Raw genomic sequence first — 22,915 nt, 5'->3', positions numbered from 1 at the left:
TCTCGTGCACAAGCGAACAAGCATTGATGGCTGGGAGCGTCCTGAGCATCCTCTCCTGTCCAGCAATGCCTCCTGTGGTTGGCAGGGGCTGCAACGGTTCCCTACCTGGAGGTAGGCAATGTTGCCATTAGCTCTCCGCCGCAATCGGCCCTTGGAGCCTGCCCATTCCTCAGCTCAGCTTGTGGGATTCCCCACAATCTAGTTTGAACTGGTTCACTGAACCAACCAGCCTCGTTGTTTGGTTCAACCCAACCAGCTCACTGATCTGCAGTTCGGTCTGAATTTGGACTGAACTGCAGCAAGCAGTCCGTGCATATCCCAGTGCATAAGAAATAAGAAGAAATAGTACATGTGGCACTAGAACTTTTAAAAAGGCCACTTTAAGGGATGAGATTTGATTTGTTAGTCTATCACCTCCACTCACTTTTCTCTAGAAAAAAACTAGTTGCTGAGTGATGAAGGTTCCAAGCACTGTTTAACACACAGCTGAGCCACAGGCTTTTGTTTACATACTAAACTGTAATACTGGCATATACCTGTAGAAGTTTGGTAGATGTACCAAGGGATGTAGTGGAGGGGAGATGTATAGGGATGGAGCACCAGTACTTCTTGGCTTCTCTGGCTTTTGGGTGGCCATGGCCATGGAGGCTGTCATGGAGAGTGCTTGCATTTCTGAATTTGCAACTACATCACTGGACATACCATGTGCTTCCCAGTCTCTCCAGCCTTTACTGTGAGAGCAGCTTCATATACTCAATCCTGTTAGTTTGGGCAGAAAAACAATTTTATCTCCTTTTACCATTTTTATAAACAGACCGAATCCTGGCTTCAGAGTAAAAAAAAAAAAAGCATAGATTCTTGTTAGTGGTCCTATTATCCTCCACACTTTGGATGTCTGTGCCTGTGTAGACAGGACCTTGGAACCTTCTAGAGCTGTAAGCTATAAGCTTTTTGGTGATAGCCCCGCTCCATTGGTGACACACATATAGCCCCTCATATATATACCTCCCTCAGTCTTCTTCCGACCTCTGCGACAGTGACTTCAGGAGACCTTCTGCCGCACTTTGTGCAAAGAGAACTTCCAAAAAACAAATCAAATCTTTATTGTTACGGTAATTCGACCAGCAAAACACAAAGTACAAAAGCTTTACGCCAAAAAACAAACAAACCTCTTAACCTTTCTCTTTAATTTAGTTTTTCATTTATTTTATCTGTCTATCCTCTCATTTTTCAGTCATTCTCATTTTATGCCTTTATTTAATTGCCTCTTCGCTCAAGGTTTTTCTCTTCAGAGATCCTGAAGCAGTATATGGCTGCTCGAGTCTCTTTGAAGAGCTGCCTTACTTGCTCTGTTAAACACCTCATTTCACACAGGCACAAGCAGTGCCTGGGGGAGTCCCACCGAACTGACCTCTGTGCACTTTGCCAAAGCTTTACCAGAGACGCCCGATGCAAACATGCTTCCAGCCTCTGTGCTCTGCTGTGGGAGAGGGCCTTACGTGCTAAGCCACTCCACTAGTCGGCTATCCCAGCAGCATTGTACTAGCTCAGGTATGCTGTGCTCTCAGGAATCCAAGCAGCTGATGCAGAATGAGTCACAGCCAGTGCCGGCACTGAAGACAGGCCCCGCACTCTTAAAGGGGCAGGTGCTGCCAACACTAGAGGTTTCCTCCTTGGGGCTTAAGCCTGCTAAACAAGGGAAGCTGGTGCACCAAGTTGCGGTGAAGAAGCAGTGCAAAAAGAAACACACCGCCCCAGCAAAGACAACAGCAGTATCGGTGGCAGCCTCACTTATGTCTGTGAGTGAGGCTGACTCAAAGAAGAAGCACAAGAAACCCAAGACGGGTTCAGAAGTATAGGCTAACACTAACTGGGAACCTAATACAGAAGGCTCCAACAGTCAGATGTGAAACCCTACTCTCCCTATGAATATGATGACTGGGACAGGCACGGTAAGAGTAAGCATCTCAGGGGGGTTGGAGAGAGGGAGAGGGTTTTTTTTTACTCACCTGGACCTCACTACAAAGCCTTCCCAAAATATTACACTTATGACAGTCATAGACCATGTTATGAATATAAGTGGGTAGAACCCAGGTCTGCTGTGTCTCGCCATGGGTGCAGTTATTTGGCACCTGAAAAGAGGGACAGGGCTTACCACTACAGTCGTAGCCCAAGGCGTCATAGATCCAAATCCAGCTGGGTTCAGAGCTGGTCTTGTGGCAACACATGGGTTTTCCTCTTTACTGGGCAGGGTACACTCTGGTTTGCATGTGAATGGGAGACTACATGTGTGAATATAACACTTTCTTTTGTACTCTCCTTCCTTTAATAGGAAAAACAAGGCACCCAAACCTGAGACAAAAAAGACAAGGGTTAATATTTTTTTAAAAGACAGCCAGCCACAAAGCACTGGAGTGCCACCACAACCAGTCAAGGCTGTGCCAGATACAAAGTCTGAGGTCTCTATGGGGATTTTATCTGTTTGAGACTCTGAGGATGATGCCGAGTTCTCTTTAAATAACTACCCAGATCAATCCCCAGGAGGCTTAACACACATGGCTTTTAGTTCAAATCTCCTCCAGAATGGAGTGTGCCAGTCCACATATTAGCTGCATTTACCCTGAAGTTGCTATGGGCTATCAGGGACCAGTACAGACAGGACTCTGTTTCCCTCCAAATCAAGGCTGCACATTCTGGCTTAGCCCAAATCATGTCCAGCTTTAAAAAATCCTCTATATTCAGCTGCTTTTAAAAAACAAACAAACCGAGGCTTCTGTTATGCCCCGAGGTTTCTCTGTGATGAGTGGAGTGGCCATTGCCAGTACTTTGGTGTTTTTCAAAACTCAATGAAGGGGAGTTTGACAACTGTGTTGGGTATGGTCTGCTCTGAGTGATTTGCACTTGCAAGTGCTGGGTGGGGGGGAGGGGTTGTGGCAGATTGGTGAAATTCTGTGGAGGGAGTCCAGAAGGGGAGGGGGAGGAATTAATTCCTGAGTTAAATGCAAGCACAAACTGCAAAATGTAGGTCTTCCTATGCTTTACATAGGCTTTAGATACGCAGAATGGAGACTACAGCTTTGTTGTAACCTGAGCCCTTTTTGTTTAAGCTGATTCCACGAGCCTGCATTTTCCTTCATGACAGAGAGAAAGCAATGATTTCTACTTTAAACCCTGCCTCTTAAATGGTCTGGGGTGTGTAGGGGAGGGGGGACATGAGGTGATGAAGGCAGTCACTCACAAGTGCAAGTTCATTATAAAAATCAGCAAAGATTTGGGTCAGATTCAGGTTACATGTTCTGCTGTTTGATCCGGCTGCTTGGCAACTTGTCATGCTGTTCTTCCATAACCAGCTGTCAAACAAACAACAACAACAAAAAAAAACCTCTCTCACCTTCTCCTCTGTGATGTGATCAGTTGGAGGAAAAACCCGGAGCAAGCGGTGGGAACGCACAGGAAAAAGATCTGCCAGGGATTGCAGAGAGGAGATGACCCTTTGTGAACTGTCCATTTAATCTCCCAAATTAAACATCTGTGAATCTGCTGTGAAGATGCTGTGATGCAGATAAGAAGCTGTGGCAGATAAGGACTAATTCCTTCCTGAGGATTGTAGACCGTACTCTGAATAGGTCTAGTGTATCATGTCAGCCTTGGGCTTAGACACAGCAACTGAAACATGAGACAGCAGATCCTGTGTCTGGCCTTATTCAGTCTGCTTCTGCAGCACCACTATCCTTACCACTTTTGCCCACTGTTACAGACGTAGTGAAAATGACTTGGACCAAACCATCATCTATCCACCCAACTTCAAAGAAATTAGAAAACTTCTATAGAGTATACCAAAGTGATGTGCCCTACCTGTTTTTGCATCCCAAATCTCACTCAATAATTAGGTTGAGTATTCTCAGCAAGGGGCCAAACTGAAGTTATTCTCTACCCCATCAGATCCTGATGGCAAAAAGCTAGATTCATTTGGTAAACGGACATATGCCATTGCAAGCCTTCAGGTGCGAAATATCAGGGGTATATGCCTAGGTATACCCATTTTCTCTTTGAAAAACTTGAGCCTTTCATCTGAAAGCTTTAACTGGACCAAAGAGATGCAGCTATGACCTTTATCTGTAGGCTTACAGACCACCAAGCAGTAATTGCACTCTACCCACCATGAGACAGACTGCTGTTCTAGGGCAATGGTGGTGGCAGTGGCACTATGAAGACACGCATGGCCATATCAGCAAGGTCCAGTTAAACAACGCCCTTGGACTGAACACTCTCAACAAAGACCATCTTACTAGCTGTTCCACCAACATGATCTCAGAAGGAACAGGTATCAACCTTACAGTTCCTTTTGCAAGTCAACTACACCATCACAGAAAACCACTCCTAAGTCAAAGCCAGCCTACGATAAAAGAGCCTGACACGATGACCAGTTCAAGATTCTTCTCTTTCGCAGAAGCATGGTAGGCAATTACTACGGACCAGTGAGTGATAACTATAATTCAATTGGGATTTGCAATAGAGTTCTATATACTTTCACCCTTTGGGGGAACATGTTATACACAATCTACCCCTGTCCTACAACAGGAAGTTTGATCACTTCTCAAGAAATGCGCCTTTCAACCAGTGTGCACAAACACAGCCAGGGGATTTTATTCTAGGTACTTCATGATCCCGAAATGAGATGGAGGCCTGTGGCCCTTTCTAGATCTTTGTGGACTCAATAGTTTTATTTGCTCCTGTCAGTTCTGTATGACTACTCTCACCCAGATCTTACTGCTTCTGTTTCACAACAAGTGGTTCATGGCAATAGACTTTAAAGATGCCTATTTTCATATTTCGATTTGGCCGCACCACAGACAGTACCTACACTTCTGCATTGGGAAGAGTACTTACAATATAAGGTCCTGCCCTTTGGTCTGTCCACCACAGCAAGAGTCTTTATCAAGTACATGGTGGTGGTGGCGGCACACCTCTGCCAACAGGCCGTCTCTCTATTCCCATTTTAGACAACTGGCTCTTGGTGGCCAGAACCAAAGAGAAGTTACACCAACATATCCATCCCATGCTGACCTTTCTAGGCGAGCTAGGATTGTGCGTTGACTGGGAGAAATCAATATTGGCTACCTCAAGGACCATAGAATTTTTGGGCACCATTCTAGATTCCCAGGAGATTCTTGCATCCTTGCCTTCCCACAGGATAGCAGATATCAGGACCATGGCCCACAAAATCTTAACACCACACACTCATCAACTGCAGTCCGTACAAGAGATGCTGCGGTTCATGGCATCCATAACCAGCATCCTATCTCTGGCACGCCTTCAGACGAGGCAGCCACTGCTAACAGATCATTCAGTGCAGGCTGTGATAGACAATGTGACCACGTTGTCATATCTGAACTATCAGAGGGGCACACACTTTCCAGCATTGTCACACCTAGCCATCAGTAACTGGATGTAGTGCCTCCATCATCAGATCTGGCTTTCTGCAATACACATTGCAAGGAAGGAAAATATATGGGCAGACTCCTTGAGTCAGACACAACAAACACAATCCCACGAATGGACATTGGACCACTCAGTGGTACAGGTCCTCTCCAGCAGATGGGATTATCTACGCATAGACACTTTTGCTCCAGAGAAAAACAAATTATTATAATTATAATTATTTATTATTTATTCAATTTCTATACCGCCCTTCCAAAAATGGCTCAGGGTGGTTTACATAGAGAAATAATTCATAAATAAGATGAATCCCTGTCCCCAAAGGGCTCACAATCTAAAAAGAAACACAAGATAGACACCAGCAACAGTCACTGGAGGTACTGTGGGGGTGGATAGGGCCAGTTACTCTCCCCCTGCTAAATAAAGAGAATCACCACATTAAAAGGTGCCTCTTTGCCAAGTTAGCAGGGGTTAATGCTCACAAATGCACACAGTTCTGTAGTAGAGCCAGCCAAGGACACCACTCCCTGGGAGATGTATTTCTCTCCTGTCATGGAGCAAGGAACTTCTATACATGTTTCCTCCATTACCACTTATGCAACAGTTCTATGCAGGATCAGAGAGGAAGCTTCAGATTTATTTATTTATTTGTTTGTTGAATTTATATACCGCCTTTCATTAAAAACAACCCCAAAGGCGGTTTACAAAAGTTAAAAACATACAATAAAAATGACAATTAAAATATTTAGCTAAAAATATAAAACAAATCTAATTTAAAAACTATAAAATACAAGCATAAAAACTATAAATGAGTAAAAACACATAGAAGCAGCAGTAGAAACAGTCATGTAAAAGCCTGGGTAAGATGCCAAGATTTAAAAAGCTTTCTAGAAACTGTGATGGAGTCCGAGGAGTGAATGGCCACTGGGAGAGCATTCCAAAGTCTGGGGGCAGCAACAGAGAAGGCCCTGTCCTGAGTGCATGACAGACGAGCGTGTGGGACATTGTAGGCACCTGGAGCAGAGCCCCCTCAGATGACCTTGTCAAGTGGGCAGCAACCCTTGAGAGCAGGCGGTCCCTCAGATACCCCGGGCCCAAACCGTTAAGGGCTTTAAAGGTCAAAACCAGCACCCTGAATTGGACTCGGAAACGAACTGGCAGCCAGTGCAGCTCTTTCAGGATGGATGTGATGTGCTCCCACTGGGCAGCTCTGGACAAAACCCTAGCTGCTGCATTTTGCACTAGCTGCAGTTTCCGGATATTCTTCAAGGGCAGCCCCATGCAGAGCGCGTTACAGTAATCCAGCCATGACGTGACTAAGGCATGGGTAACCGTGGCCACATCTGCCTTCTTGAGAAAGGGGCGCAGCTGGCTCACTAGCCGAAGCCGTGCAAAGGCACCCCTGGCCACTGCCTCCACCTGAGCTTCCAAAAGCAGAGCCGGTCCAGTAGTACCCCCAAGCTGCGTACTTGCTCCTTCAAGGAGAGTGCAACCCCATCCAGAACCGGTAAAAACTCCTCATCCCGATTGGCTCTCCTACTGACCAACAGTATCTATGTCTTGTCCGGATTCAATTTCAGTTTATTAGCCCACATCCAACGCATCACGGCCTCCAGCCCCCGATTCAGGACATCCACCACCTCCCTAGGATCAGATGACAAGGAGAGATAGAGCTGAGTGTCATCTGCATATTGCTGACAATAAGTCCTCAGATGACCTCTCCCAGTGGTTTCATGTAATGTTAAACAGCATGGGGGACAAGACCGAACCCTGCGGAACCCCACAGGCCAGTGGCCACGGAGCCGAGCAGTAGTCCCCCAGCACCACCTTCTGGACCCTCCCCCCTAGAAAGGACTGGAACCACTGCAATTCAGTACCTCTGATTCCCATACTCAAGAGGCGGCTCAGAAGGATACCATGGTCGATGATATCAAAAGCCCCTGAGAGGTCCAGCAGAACCAACAAGGATACATTCCCCCTGTCTAGTTCCCGGCATAGGTCATCCACTAGAGCGACCAAGGCAGTCTCAGTCTCATACCCGGCGCAGAAGCCAGATTGAAAAGGGTCCAGATAATCCCTGTCATCCAAGACCCTCTGCAGCTGGGATGCCACCACATGCTCTATCACCTTGCCCAAAAAGGGTAGGTTAGAGACCGGTCTATAGTTGTCCAGGTTGGAGGGATCAAGGGAGGGCTTTTTTAGTAATGGTCTTAGCACTGCCTCCTTGAGGCACGGTAGCATCCTGCCCTCCCTTAATGAGACATTAATAGTCACCTCCAACCATCTACTTGTACCCTCCCTGGCAGCTTTTATTAGCCATGAAGGACAAGGGTCAAGAGCACACGATGTCGCTCACACACTGCACAGGATCTTGTCCACATCCTCAGGCTGCACCAACTGAAAAGAATCCAACACAACGGGACCAGATGGTAGCAGAGGCACGTCTGCCAGAATTGCCAAAACTCTGGAGTCCAAATTGGCACGGATGCAAGCGACTTTATCTGCAAAGTGGCAAACAAACTGATCGCAGCGAACTATGGATGATTCCTCCCCCATTACCTGGAGGAATGTGTGGAGCAATGTTTTTACCACATGAAACAGTTCTGTTTGTCTGCACTGAGCAGATGCAATGGAGGCGGAGAAAAAAACGTTTCTTTGCTGCCCCCACCGCCACGGCATAGTCCCTAAAATGGGCTCTAGCCCGTGTTCGGTCGGATTCATCACGACTCTTCCTCCAGCATCATTCTAGCTGTCGTCCGAGTTGTTTCATTGCCCTAAGCTCCGAGGAAAACCAAGGAGCAGATCGGGCTCCACCAAGCTGGAGAGGGCATTTAGGAGCAACCGTGTCAACAGCCCGGGCTGTCTCTCCATTCCAGAGATCGACCAGGGCCTCAACAGGGTCACCAGCTCTGGACACTGGAAACTCCCTGAGGGCTGTCTGGAATCCAAGTGGATCCATAAGCCTCCGGGGGCGGACCATCCTAATCGGCCCACCACCCCTGCAGAGGGCAGATGGAGCAGTCAAACTAAACCCCACCAGATGATGATCTGTCCATGACAAGGGAGTGGTCTCAAATTCCCCCACCTCCAGATCATTTATTTCCCGGTCGGCAAAAACCAGATCCAGAGTATGTCCTGCCATGTGGGTAGGGCCCAATACCAACTGAGACAGGCCCATGGTTGCCATGGAGGCCATGAAATCCTGAGCCGCACCCACTAGGGGGGCCTCAGCATGGACATTGAAATCCCCCAAAACAATAAGCCTGGGGGAACCCAAGGCCACCTCCGAGACCACCCCTGCCAGCTCAAGTAGGGAGACTGAAGTGCAGCGGGGTGGTCAGTACACCAGCAGAATCCCCAGCCTATCTCGGAAGTCCACCCTCAAGGACAAGCACTCAAAATTCTGAGATTGCATCTTCATCACTCCCTGATGGCTTCAACAAGCCTGGTTCTCCACTGTGCTAGCCATGGCCAAAGGTCAGCATCCGCTTCTACCCAGCCATCCCAAACTACTTACCAGAGAGCAGGGATCAGTACTTCATTCAGACGTGAAGAGTCTTCATCTCACGGCCTGGAAGATCACCAGCCGGTGATCTGAGACCAGGAGGTGCTGGGTGTAATCTCCGTTGCCAGGAAACCTTTGATGCAACGTCCCTACAGGGTAAAATGGGCACACTTTACCATTTTTGTGACCTTCAAAGGGGACAGCCCCAAAGAGGCCTCATTGGACCTCTTTCTTACCTTTTACATTTGAAAAAGCTAAATCTTGCTGTTCCATCGTTGAAAGTTCATCTTGCTGCAGTTGCAGCCCACACTCCCCATGTCCATATTTTCTCGTAGGAGCCTGTTAGAAAAATGTTCAAAGGACTGCTCCACTTGTATCCCCCAGCTCCAAGATTAGCCCTTCCATGGGATCTCAAGCTGGTTATCTCTATGCTCATGCACAAACCATTTGAGCCAATGGCTATATGCCCACTGAAATACTTGGCCATTAAAACATCATTCCTCTTAGCAATTGCCTCCACCCTTTGAGTATCAGAGCTAAGGGCTCTCGCAGCTGACCCCCACTCCTTTCATATCCTTCCAACAGGATAAGGTCCTACTCAGACTAGACATTCGATATTTACCTAAAGTGGTATCTCAGTACCATGTGAGGGGAAAATAAACAAATAAACAAATAAGAATTGTTTCTCAGGACATCTGCCTTCCAGTCTTCTTTCTCTTGCCATCTTCAGATGAAAAACGCACTTGGCATACCCTGAATGTGAAACATGCATTGTCCTTTTATTTTCATCGTACTCGACCATTTCATCAGTCCACCTCCTAGTTCATCTGCTATGCTGGGAGAAACAATGGAAAACAAGTCTCCTGACAGAGATTGTCCGCCTGGACCACATCTGCCATCAAACAGGCCTACACATTCTGCAAAGGCAGTGACAACTTCTACGGCTCACCTCACATGGAATTCCATCTGTTGGGCAACAACGTAGAAAGGACTCTTGTCCTTTGTGCACTACTATGCTTTAGACACTAGGTCAAGAGCCCATTCACAGTTCGGAGCAGCAATCCTCAACACAGTTCTTCAGTAGATGCCTGTTTCTCCTGCCGTCCTGGTGAATAGCTTGCTAATCTCCAAAGTGTGGAGAACAATAGGACCTCTAACAAGAAAGTCAGGTTCCTTACCTTTAACAGTAGTTCTTGTAGTGGTCCATTGTTCTTCACACGAACCCCCCTCCTTCCTGCTGTAGCGGTCACCTACCTGTTATGTATTATCATGGTGGTCAGGGATTGAGGGAGGTATATATGTGAGGGGCTATATGTGGGTCACCAAGGGGGCAAGGCTAGTGCCAAAAAGCTCATAGCTTACAACTCTAGAAGGTTCCAAGGTCTTGTCTATGCAGGCGCAGACATTCAAAGTGTGAAGGACAATGGGCCACTACAAGAACTACTTACAGGTAAGCAACCTGACTATATTGTGCAGTATTTTTTAAAAAGAAAAATATGGAAATAATTGTTAGAATTTGCTTGAAAGTGGACTTCCTAATCATGTTTCTTCACTCTGGAATTTAAAAGGCTGCTTTGGACACCGAAAAATCACAAAAGAGGTATCCCTCAAGGCTTGACAAATTTATAAAGACATTGGAAGAAGACCGGGATCGTTATAAAACTGAAGCTGAGCATTTGAAGACAATGCTTCGAAATACATCTTTCTGTCCTAGGCTCAGTCCCTCTCGTTCTGTTTCAAAGACTTCTTCCTCCATTCAGGTATAACTTTCACTTTGCTAAAATATAGAATCTATGCATATATTGTCCTCTTGTTACTTTAAAAATACATACATAAAAAAGAGATCATGCTGCAGTTCATCATACAGAGTCTTAAGTCCTATTGAAGTCAGTGGCTGATTTTAAGAGCAGCAATCTGGAGACACAGCAGTGCTGCATTCCCATGCAGAGAGGCTGCTCTTAACTCCACCAGAGTCTTCCTGAGCAGCAAAGCATGCACACTGGGGGGGAGAGTGATTTTTACTGCTTTCCTCAGACTCCATTATGACTTTTTGGCTGCACAGCCCTCAGGAACATTTTGGAGAAAACAAAGAACACTTATGGAGGCAGGGGAGATGAGCAGAAATTACTCCCCACTGCTCCTGTATGCATGCTTACTGTTTGGGAAGATTCTGGATGAGATAAGAGCAGCCTCTCTATGCTCAGATTGCTGCTCTGAATGCCAACCAGTAAGATTTAAAGTTGTCTACCACATGCAAAATGCAGGTATTTTTTTCCAATGCACTTGCTCTCTGCTTGACACATTGGATTGTAGTCTAGATTGCAAGAACTAACTAATGATGGATTAGCAGGTGAATGGTTCTGCTGTTGGGTAGTGTTGGACTACTTAACACTTTCTCCATTTTCCCCATTTTCCCCATTATTTATTTTTTATTTATCTATCATATTTTTATACCATCTGATATGTACATCTCTAGACAGTGTACAAAATTTAAAATATTTAAAAGTCGACACAGATTAAAATACACGTGACACAATAAAAACAATATTATAAAACTTATTAAAACAAATTATTAAAATAATTAAAATTCTAATTAAAAGCTTGCGAGAAAAGGAGAGTCTTGAGGGTCTTGCTGAAAACAAATGGAGAAGTAGATATTATTATTTCAGCAGGGAGCATATTCCAAAGCCCTGGGGCAGCCCACAGAGAAAAACCGGTCCTGGGTCACCACCAAATGTGCTGATGGCAACCATAACTGGACCCATTAGGATATGCTTCTGTCATAAATGATAGCATTCACTTTAAATAGTTGTTTAGACACCTTATGATAAAATAATTCATATGCTAAACAATTTCTAATTAAAAAGCCTTTCTGAATAATTTAGGTAAGAGCACTCAGAACAATATTAACTGGACTACAGGCTTTATGGAAAACCTAAAACTATACAGTCAAATCAAATTGCTAAGTTTGTGATCAATTGATTTTAACATATTTCTTGTAAACCTGAATAATTATAAAATGAGGTTGATTTCTCTTTATTAAACTTTTAGGGATATAACTTAGATCCAGAACTTTTGCCAATCTTGAAAGAACGTGAAGAACTTAAGTCAATGCTGGAAAAATATGAACGTCATATGGCAGAAATTCAGGGCAACATCAAGGTTCTCACAGTAGAGAGAGACAAAATTATTTCTCTTTATGATCAGGTAACCTTTTCAGGAGTATGTAACATTTTCATGCTGACATATGTATACAATCTTGTAGTTTTTAAGAGCTATTTATGTGAAGATAATTGCAGGAGACCTTATTGAGGGTTTCTTACCCTCAGGAATTTCTTACCCTCAGGCTCCTAAATGCCAGAATTCCTTCCCTTTGGAGGAACTGCACGTTGTCTAGTTTTAAGCAGCTTGTTAAAATATTGTCATTTTGTCTAGGTTTGTGTGTGTGTGTGTGTGTGTGTGTGTGTGTGTGTGTGTACAAGCTGCATTTCTTGTAAATATGTTTTGCTGCTTTTTTAGGTGACAATTATGATTTGGGTTTTAAAATATTTTTCTCTTGCAGTTCATTTTATATTTTTATTAATTGTTAATTACTGTGTACACCTTCATTAAAAGAACAGTTTAAATGCTAAAAAATGTAGTGAAGAATGAAATGAATGAATAGATAGAAGTTACCTCTCCCCTTGTGATCTATCATGGAAACTAAGATGAGAAGAAGTATTAAGAAGAGCTCTGCTAGATTAGGAAAAGGGTCCATCTAGTCCAGTGTCTTGTTTCAGTAGTGGCCAGCAAGGCGCTTCTGAGAAACACAACATAAGCAGGGCAACAGCCTTCCCCTATTGTTACCCTCCAGCAACTGGTATTCAGAGGCCTTTGAATATGAAGGTTTCATTTAACTATAATGGCTAATAGCTGTTGACAGACCTATGCTCCATTATTTTGCTTTTAAACCTATTTTGTGGCAGTGAATTCCATAAATTAACACAATATGTGGTGATTCTTGATACACAGACCTAAGATTCAGTCTTTGGGAAGTTAGATATTGATGGGGTACTCCATGGAGGATCCTATCTTTGAATCTCCTTCTGCGTATTATTGCGTCAGTCATATTGATTGCTAGGAAATTCAAAAAGCCTTCTCATTTTAGGAAAGTTTATGGTGGTATGTAGTGATTGGATATTTATGGTTTGAATCATTTGTGTTATCAGTTGCTTACAGTTCAGGTATTTACAAACCAAGTGTTTGCTATTTGTCAAACTAAGGACAGAATTAACCCAATGGGACCTAACTCTGCCAAGTGTTCATAATCTCCTGAGAAAGTCTTTTTCTAGCTATAGGACATGCTCTAGTGGTAGGGAACTAGATTAGCCAGTAAGGCAATCTAGGGAAACAAAAGGATAAGCAGCCAAATAGTTTCCTTTTTCTCTCTTCCTTGCTTGCTGCCACTAGACTCCTTATACCTGACTAAGACAGGGAGGCCCAGACTGATGGGTTACCCTTCTTTGGAGTGGGAGGGTAAGGCAGACCAGTTTTAGGGAAACTCAGTTTAGGCCTCATGATAACATCTTGATATTTTACTGATATGTTTATATTACACTATATTGCAGGCAAAATTTTGATTGGGGTACAAGCCACAACTGGCAGCCAATCAAGTTTGTTACATATTATGGTATGTGCCCCAATAGAACTTCAAAATTCAAGCTGTTACAGCAATTTGTTGTCTCACATTAGATGTGGAGGAGAGTTGGTCTTGTGGTAGCAAGCATGACTTGTCCCCTTAGCTAAGCAGGGTCCGCTCTGGTTGCATATGAAAGGGAGACTAGAAGTGTGAGCACTGTAAGATATTCCCCTTAGGGGATGGAGCTGCTCTGGGAAGAGCATCTAAGTTCCAAGTTCCCTCCCTGGCATCTCCAAGATATAGCTGAGAGAGAGATTCCTGCCTGCAACCTTGGAGAAGCTGCTGTCAGTCTGTGAAGACAAAACTGAGCTAGATAGACCAATGGTCTGACTTAGTATATGGCAGCTTCCTATGTTCCTGAGCTTAAATATTAACTAAATATTAATTTTAAATTACAGGCACAGGAAGAAATTAGTGAACTGCGGAAACAAGCTATCAAAATCCCCAATGCTTCTAAAAATGCAATGACTGCTCAGGCTATCTTGAGGCGTGTGGAGACAGAAAGGGATGCAGCTATTTGTGATTTTCGAAGGATGGCCACAGAACGTGATAGTTTGAGAGAGAGGTTAAAGGTTTGACTTTTTATCCCAACTTGTTTGTGCAACATCTGTAGAACTTAGTTCAATGCCAAAGCTGCCAGATGGTATGTAATCTAATAAATGTTAAATGAACTTGTATCCTACTGAAAAATACTTTATGGGGTTTTTTTCTTATAGATTGCTCAAGATACTGCATTTCATGAGAAAGCTCACCTGGAACAAAGAATCGAAGAGCTAGAGTCAAATGTTCAAAGTGTAAGCAAAAATGTCTCTTGAAAAATATTGATTGGTATTAATATTGAACAAGTAGTTACTATTATGTAAAGCTAGTGACCTTACAAGGATACATTGAATTACTTTTTATGAATACATTGGATCTGTATCGTGATCCCTTATAATTTATAAGCGTACATTCATTGTATGGTTATTTTATGCTTGTATTTTAAATTTTTAGTCAGACTCATGGTTTTTATATTTTAGCTTAATCTTTTAATTGTGTATTTTTATAGTTTTGTTTTAAATTTTCTGAGAACCGCCTTGAGATTGTTTTAATGAAAGGCAGTATATAAATTTAACAACAACAACAACAATAATAAAATAAGCCTGGGTTCTGTGCCTGCACAGGACTTCAAGGGTGGGATACCCAAGCTCCTTGGAGCACTAACACACTACCCCTCTCATGCTTGGCATAACCATTTATTTTGGTGGTTGGAGCACCATTCCTTCAGTTCTTTTCAACTGCCGAAGCGTTCACCTCATTGACCAGGGCTCTTCGTTTGAATTGGTCCCTATAAATGGAGAGTTTCTGTGAAGTACTATTTATATTGGACTGGTTTTTTAACTATTCTTCTGCTAAATTGACTGGATTGTTGAAGGATTTGTAAGTTTACCCGGTTTGACTCTGCTGGTTTCTTGAGTTCCCATGTCCTAATGGATGTTAGAAAGACTTTCAAGAAGTGTAAAGTTTGTGGGGGGAAATTGCCATTGACAGATCAGCATGACTCCTGCTTGCTCTGTTTTGGCAAGAATCATAACACAAGGACCAGCCGAATTTGCACATTTTTTTCTCACCAGACCCTGAAGAACTGAGCCCTTTGATTCAGGACGGCATTGAAAGAGCATGCATTTTGTCCACTGAATCAGATGCCACAATCTCCACATCCACCATTGTTGATATCGACTTGGGTGTTGACACCAACCAATCCATCAACATCTTCTATACCTCAAGACCAGCTTTGGGAGCACGTATTCAGAAGCCCTGTGGAGGTTCCGAAAGACTCTGTCTCCGGGAATCATCACAAGAAGCATAAGAAGAAGAGAATTTTGGATGAGGATTGATATTCCGACTTGCCAATGTGAAAGCATAGATGGAGCCCTTGGCATTGAAAACCTTGCTCTGTATACATCCCTGTCAGGTGTTCAAGCACCGATGGCATGGCCGTCTCTGCTGTCGACACGGAAGCACACCTTGACATTAACATCAACCTCTTGTGAGAATTGACCACGTTGACTACACTGCAGTCTCTGCTGTCGGTTCCACAGCGATCCTCAACATCGACCGTGGTACCAAAAGAGCAAACCTCAGGCCTGGTTCCAATGTTGACTTAGACTGTGCTGAGACGGCTGTCTCCTTTGCTGGATCCCATGACGTCAATGGCATCACAAGCCCTTTCACAGGGCCAGCTTTCCCCCTCGATGTCCGTTATCGATGTTGATGTGGAGGAGGAAGGAGTCTTTACAGGGAAGATCTTCATCAAGTAGCTACCTGCTCCTTGCTCTCCCTGCTTGATTCTTTGGAAAACATCCTCTTGGCTTCAACATCTAACAGTTTCCTTAGCCAAGGTCTTGACATAAAGGACGATATCAGAGAGGATGTTATTCCCATCCTGAAAACTCTCTCAATGTCGCCAATGAAAACTTATTCCCCAAAAGGCACTCTACCCATAGATCATACCCCTGCTTCAAAGGGTGCACCGGGGCTTTTGCACAATGCTTACACCGCTGTAACTGTTCTAGTTACTAGAGTTCGCCTGTTTCTTTGTGGTGCATCTTCATTGTTTCTGTCATAGGATACCGATGAGAATCCAAGAATATTTCTTCACACCATGTCTAAATCTGCCATAGGACTATGAAGACTACAGTTTGTGGAAGCAACAGAGCTCTGCTTCATTGAATAGGATGAGATCTGAAAGTGGTATTCAACATGATTCACAGCATGAGGTGTGAAAGTGGAGTTCAACATTATTCACAGTCTGCACCACGGGCAAAAAGAGGACATGCTGCTTAAAAGCCCTGCTGCTATTACAGGTACTCCTGCGTTGCAGCCCATTACTTCTTTGATTGCTGTTTCTCAGGCACCACCTATTCTGGCCAAGCCTATACCAGTAGCTTCTGCCAGCTCTAATAAGGATTCAGATGGTTTGGATATTTTGGTTCAGCCAGTTTGAGAGGAGCATAGAGTCTCTTCAGGGGAAAATTATACTCTTCCTCTGATTCCATTGTGGAGTCTGCTACAACAGAACACCCTTCTGACTCATCTTTGGATGAGACTGTCCCAACTAGACCTTCCATCTCCCCTGGGAAGAGAGATTCCCAGATGTTGTTGACTACAACTCCCACAATCCCCAAATAAAGTGGCCTTTGCCTGGGGAATATGGGAGTTGTAGTCAACAGTGTCTGGTTCTCTTACAGGGAACACTGCTCCCAGTTATTACAAAGGCTGCACAGCCTGCATGGAAAGCACTCAGTACTACAACCCCAACTTCTAAGAGATTAGAAAGTTTATACAGGGTGCATGATGAAGAAGGGTCTTTTTAAAATTAAAACATCCAATGCCAAATTCATTAGTTATAGACTATAGGCTACCTCGAGCAAAACTGGCAGGTGTCATTCAGCGCCAGTGACAAGGAAGGCCGCGAGATTGAATTTCGCCTGCTTGGTGAAATTAGATCACTCAATTTGGGATGCAGGACATAAAGAACCTGCCAGAGGAATGCTGTCAAAAGTTCAAAGATACTTTGGCTAAGTCTACCAACATTACCCACCAGCATCTTAGCATGGCAAGGTATTTGATGTAAACGGAGTCACATAAACTGACATCAGCAGTTTCTCTGAGAAGGCATGCTTGGCTGTGCTTGGTGAACCTGCAGCCAGACATGAAAATAAAAATTGAGGGCATTCCCTTGACAGGAAGGGCTTGTTTAGTGAAAAGACTGACAATAATATGGAGAAATTTAAAAAATCAAAGTATACTGCGAAGACATTCACTTCTTCTACCACTCAGTCTTATTCATCTTAGAGGAATAAGTCCTTCAACCAACAGTGTCAGTCCTACACACCACCAGAACTGAGAGTTTGCAAACAGTCCTACCGTCCATACCAACGAAGGGTTTACAACCCAAAAGGGAAGCATCAGCAAGGCTCCCATATCAAACAACAGGAGCCTAATAAACAGCATCCTTGATGCTTTGATCGCTCCACAAGATTCCGTTCAAACTCTCCCCTCTATAAAACTGACAAGCTTTTTGCCTGCATGGCAAAACATAACATTGGATGTGTGGGTCTTCCATATTGTCAACACTGGTTATGTGATAGAGTTCAAAACTCTGCACGTTTTTGCAGTCATAAAATATGCTCCTGCAATATCTACTCTGATAGAAGAGGTGAAGGTTTTGTTGGAAGAGGGTGAAATTTCCCCTATGCAGTAGCTTTGTCAAATAGAAAGTTATTACTCCCATTACTTCCAAATCCGAAAGACGGATGGCGGAATATGGCCCATGATGGTTTTAAGGTGAACAAATATATCTGAACCAGTACGGTTTTTAATGATGATGTTGCAAGGTATCCAACCACTCCTTTACAAGGAGGAATGGTTCTCTACGTTGGATCTGAAGGATGCATATTTCCATATAGGCATTCAAAAGAGCCCCAGAAAGTATTTAAGATTCACAGCAGGAAGTGCAATGTTCCAGTAAAATGTGCTTCCATTCAGATTGTCAACCACTCTTCGAGTTTTTACAAAATGCATGAGTGCAATCCTAGCACATCTGAGAATAGAAGGCATTATAATATTTTCATAGCTCAACAATAGGCTGATAGCAGCAAGAGAGGAAAATGTTCTCTGAGTTATGTTCTCAGATTACATATGTATTGTACCTTCTGGAAGACCTGGGGATCAGTGTTCCCTCTAACAGGAATTCCCAGATTCTGTTACAACTCCCAGCATCCCCAACTGCAATAGTCTTTGCTTGGGGATTATGGGAGTCAACAACATCTGGGAATCTCTGTTAGAGGGAACACTGCTGGGGATCCAGGTGAATTGGGAGAAATTGCATCTGGACCCTGTCAAAAGAATTCAATACATTGGATTGGTTTTGGGCACTCATACAAAACAGTATACTGCTGATACCTCCAGTTTCCTTTGCACCCTAAGTGTCCAGTTGTGGAACTGGTGCATTGCTCATCAAATTTATCCAATTGCACTGCACGTAAAAGGGACCTAGAATACTCTGGTGGACAATTTAAGTAGGACAACAATGGGTTTACAACACCACAAATGGGAGATTCATCCAAAATACTTATTATTAAGTTATTCAGTGTCTGAGGGTATCCATAATTGGATCTGTTTGTAACAGAACAAAACAAGAAATGCCACAGATTTAAGAGCAGGTCTGGGAAATAATTCCAGCAGGGATGCATTCCTGCGGAGTTGGAAAAACGGACTACTTTACATGTTTCCTCCTTACCCTCTCCTGGGCAGGGCAGTGGCTAGAATTCTCCAAGAGAATGTGTCATGTATTCTGCTGACCCCTTGGTGGCGGCATCAAGCATGTTTTTCACATCTCCTCAGACAGTCAACATGCAAATACTGGTGCCTGCCTTGGAGTCTGGTTCTACTATCCCAGGATGGGGGTAAAATTCTACATCCTAATCTAAAGACTCTAAAGCTGACAATTTGGAGGGCCGGCTTCTAAAAAGAATACTCTCAAACAAGACAAAAGTTTCCACTATGCATAATTATGCTTACAAGTGGAGGAGGTTTAGATCATATGCATGTGTACAGGTTTTACTCCTGAAGATGCGCCTGTTAGACAAATAATATTTGACAAGCCTAAAGTGCAGTGGTTTGGCCAGTGTTTTCCTGAAGGTCCACTTAGCTGCAGTATCCTCAAAACATAAGGGATGGGATGGCTGACCTGTGTCTTCTTAACCAGATTGTAGAAGATTCCTGAAGGGGTGAAATAATCTATTTCCCCGGTTAGACAACTGATTGAAGTATTTCATTGGATCTTGCAACTCTGACCAAACCACCTTTTGAACTAATGCGAATTGTTTCCATGAAATTAATTACGTTAGACCACTTTTCTAGTGGCCATAACTACTGCCAAAGAGTTAGTGAGTTAACGGCTCTGAGAATTGATTCACTTTGCACTAGATTTTATCCTGACAAAGTGCTCATGCAGATAGACCCCTTGTTCTGTGGAGACATCTTTACATGCATTGGATGTCTGGAGGTCATTATTATTTTACTTAGATAGAACTAAAGGCTTTCATATGAGTAAGCAGCTTTTTGTAGCCTATAAGAGTAAATCTAAGGGCAAGCCTATATCAAGGCAACACCTATCCCATTGGTTGGTGGAACTAATATCTTTAGCATACAAATTTCAGAAGGTGGAACCACAATGCACAATTAGAGCACACTCCACAAGAGCATATACTGCATCTACAGTACAGCTTTCAGGAATCCTAACTGAAGATATTTTGTACATGTCTTCCTTTGTAAACTGAAGATGCTTTGGAAAGCAACCACATGTTCATCAGAGCTGCCTTTTATAAACCATTATGCTATTGACCTGCTGCAGAAGCTAACTTTGGGAGAGGTGTTTTGAAGAGGGTCTTGCAATAGCTTACTGCTCCTTCTGCCTGGGAAGGCTTGCTAAACACCTAGGCTTATGAATGGTAATGGATCACAACACAGATAAACAGGTTGATGTAACTTTTGATTTGTAAGTGATCCATTGACATTCATAAGACCCACCCATCCTCCACGCAACTGTAAGTGCATAGAAGGACATTTACATGTGCTCTCTTGAAGATTCTGTGGGATGATTGTCGGATGGCAGTGGTCATCCAGGAATGGAAGGAATGGTGCTTCATCCACCAAAATAAATGGTCACACCAAGCATGAATGACAGTGCATGAGAGACATGAGTAGTTTAGATATTCCACCCGTGAAGTCCTGCATTGGTGCAGAATCCTGTCAACGACCATTTACATGAATGTCAATGATGAATGTTGACATGAATATCAATGATCACTTACAGATCAAACATTACAGGTGAGCAACCTGTTTTTCCATTAAACTATTCCAGGAATGTGCAATTATTTGTGAGCATTCATGCGTATTGCCTGATCTCTGCAGAGCTTTATTAAAAGGGAATTTTACTGTTAAAGATATCATCCCAGACACTGTACTACCCTCAGATTTTATCACAGGTATTAATTTGGTTTTTGGGGTAAGACATATCCTAAGTTATTCGGAAAGTTTCAAAACCTGGGACATCAACTGCAATGATAAACAAATCAACACAGCATCTGTTTCTGTGAAAGCGTAGTATACCAAACAAGTTCTTGGGGTCAATAGTATCCCAAGACATTGGGGTCATTGTTTTGCTACTAGTATAAAAATGGTATAATGTACCCTGTCATTTATAATCTAACCCCTTAAAATCTGATTCAGAGCTATGCTCCAAGAATATCATGGTAAATTCTTCTCTGCAAGCTGTTCTGTCATGCTTATTTTGCTTGTCATAAGCCAAATATAAAAGCAAGAGCAGCTGCAATGGCAGCAGGGATATGGAAAAAGTAGTCAGCCCACCTTTATTTATATTAGTAACTATAAACCTTTGATTCAGAGCCAGCTCACATGAGGGGGGAAAGTGCTGAGTCATCCCTGCTGAGCTGCCTGAGTGGCCTTCCCTTTTCAACGACCTTGGTTTGGGGCTGTATACAAATATGTCAAATAAATAAATAAATAAAATAAACTCTTTACTGTAGACCTTTGATAGATTAAAATGCTGCCAACAGACACTCTTTTATCAGAGACTTGGACAGCCTGGGCTGGAGTGCCACAGCCTAGGCTCCTCTCTTTATCTTGCTTTTTGACAAATATAAACAAGTTGTTCTAGTAAGAACTAATCAACCTACTTTCCTTACACTCTCTCTACATCTGAACTAAATTTGGTGCAAATTGAGGTCCACAAGTTAGAGCTCTTGCACCTCATGTGTCATGTGACCTCAGTGTTCATGTGTCTACCATCTTAGATCGGGTTGGATGTTGTCATTACAAACTGCACCATTGAGGTGTCCCTGTGTGTCACTCACTACAGCTGTTCAAAATTTGGTTCAAATTGGTTAGACAGTCCTCACGTCCGTGCACATGTGCCTCAAATTATGCATCCACCATCTTGGATCAAGGTGGGTGACATCATCACAAACCAAACCATTGGGGCATCCTTAAGTGTCCATTCTGCTTCAGCAAATTTGGTTCAAATTGATTAGACTGTCCACAAGTTAGTGCACTTGTGTCTCAAATGTTTACGTGTCCACCATCTTGAATTGGAGTGGATGACATCATCACAAACTACACCATTGAGGTGTCCCTGTGTGTCACTCACTGCAATTGTAAGTAATTTGGTTCAAATCAGTTAGACTGTCCACAAGTTAGCCCACTTGTACCTCAGTAGTTCACACACACACCATCTTGGATCGGGATAGACAACATCATCACAAACTATGCCATTGAGGTGTCCCCATGTGTCCCTACAGCTGCAGCAAATTTGGTTCAAATCAGTTAAGCGGTTCACAAGTTAGCCCACTTGCGCCTCAAAGGTTTACGTGTCCGCCATTTTGAATTGGCGTGGATGACATAATCATAACTATGCCATTGAGGTGTTCTTGTGTATCACTCAGTGCAGCTGTACCCAATTCGGTTCAAATAGGTTACGCAGTCCACAAATTAGCCAACTTGCACCTCAGTGGTTCATGTGGCTGCTATCTTGAAGTGGAGTGGAAGACATCATCACATACCATGCCATTTGGGCATCCCTATGCGTCTCTACAGCTGTAGCAAATTTGGTTCAAATCGGTTAGGCGGTTCACAAGTTAGCTCACTTGCGCCTCTAAAGTTTACGCATCTGCCATCTTCGGGGTGGATGACATCATCACAAACTATGTCATTGAGGGGTCCCTATGTGTCACTCACTGCAACTGTACCTAATTTGATTTAATTTGGTTAGACAGTCCACAAATTAGCTTGCTTGCATTTCAGATGTTCAAGCAGCAGCCATCTTGAATTTGAGTGGATGACATCATCATACACCATGCCATTTGGGCATCCCTATGTGTCCCTAAAGCTATAGCAAATTTTGTTCAAATTGGTTAAGCTGTTCACGTTCGCCCACTTGCGCCTCAGATGTCCATGTGGCCGCCATTTTGAATTTGAGTGGATGATATCATCACACACCACACCATTATGGCATCCCTGTGTGTCCCTACAGCTGTAGCAAATTTGGTTCAAATCGGTTAGGTGGTTCACAAGTTAGCCCACTTGCGCCTCTAAAGTTTGTGTGTCCCCCATCTTGGATCAGGGTGGAAGACATCATCACAAACTACACCGTTGAGGTGTTCCTATGTTTCCCTACAACTGCACCCAATTTGGTTCATATTGGTCCAGGAGTTGCAGAGTTGATGGAA

General features: G+C 43.5%; 1 protein-coding gene across 12 annotated transcripts in view; it reads left to right on the top strand.

Annotated features, from left to right (window-relative positions):
- The window catches only part of TSGA10 (testis specific 10), a 140,221-nt gene that overhangs the window by 35,048 nt on the left and 82,258 nt on the right, over nucleotides 1–22,915 (top strand). For all 12 annotated transcript variants that reach the window (XM_053305721.1, XM_053305729.1, XM_053305724.1 and 9 more), the window contains 4 exons: nucleotides 10,513–10,704; nucleotides 11,996–12,151; nucleotides 14,021–14,194; nucleotides 14,339–14,416. In XM_053305721.1, coding sequence (XP_053161696.1) covers nucleotides 10,513–10,704; nucleotides 11,996–12,151; nucleotides 14,021–14,194; nucleotides 14,339–14,416 — 600 coding nt within the window. The remainder of the gene's footprint in view (nucleotides 1–10,512; nucleotides 10,705–11,995; nucleotides 12,152–14,020; nucleotides 14,195–14,338; nucleotides 14,417–22,915) is intronic.

This window comes from Hemicordylus capensis, chromosome 3 (assembly GCF_027244095.1).
Source record: "Hemicordylus capensis ecotype Gifberg chromosome 3, rHemCap1.1.pri, whole genome shotgun sequence".
Taxonomy (NCBI): domain Eukaryota; kingdom Metazoa; phylum Chordata; class Lepidosauria; order Squamata; family Cordylidae; genus Hemicordylus; species Hemicordylus capensis.
Note: the sequence above shows the minus strand (reverse complement) of the source record. Positions and strands in the feature narration are given on the sequence as shown.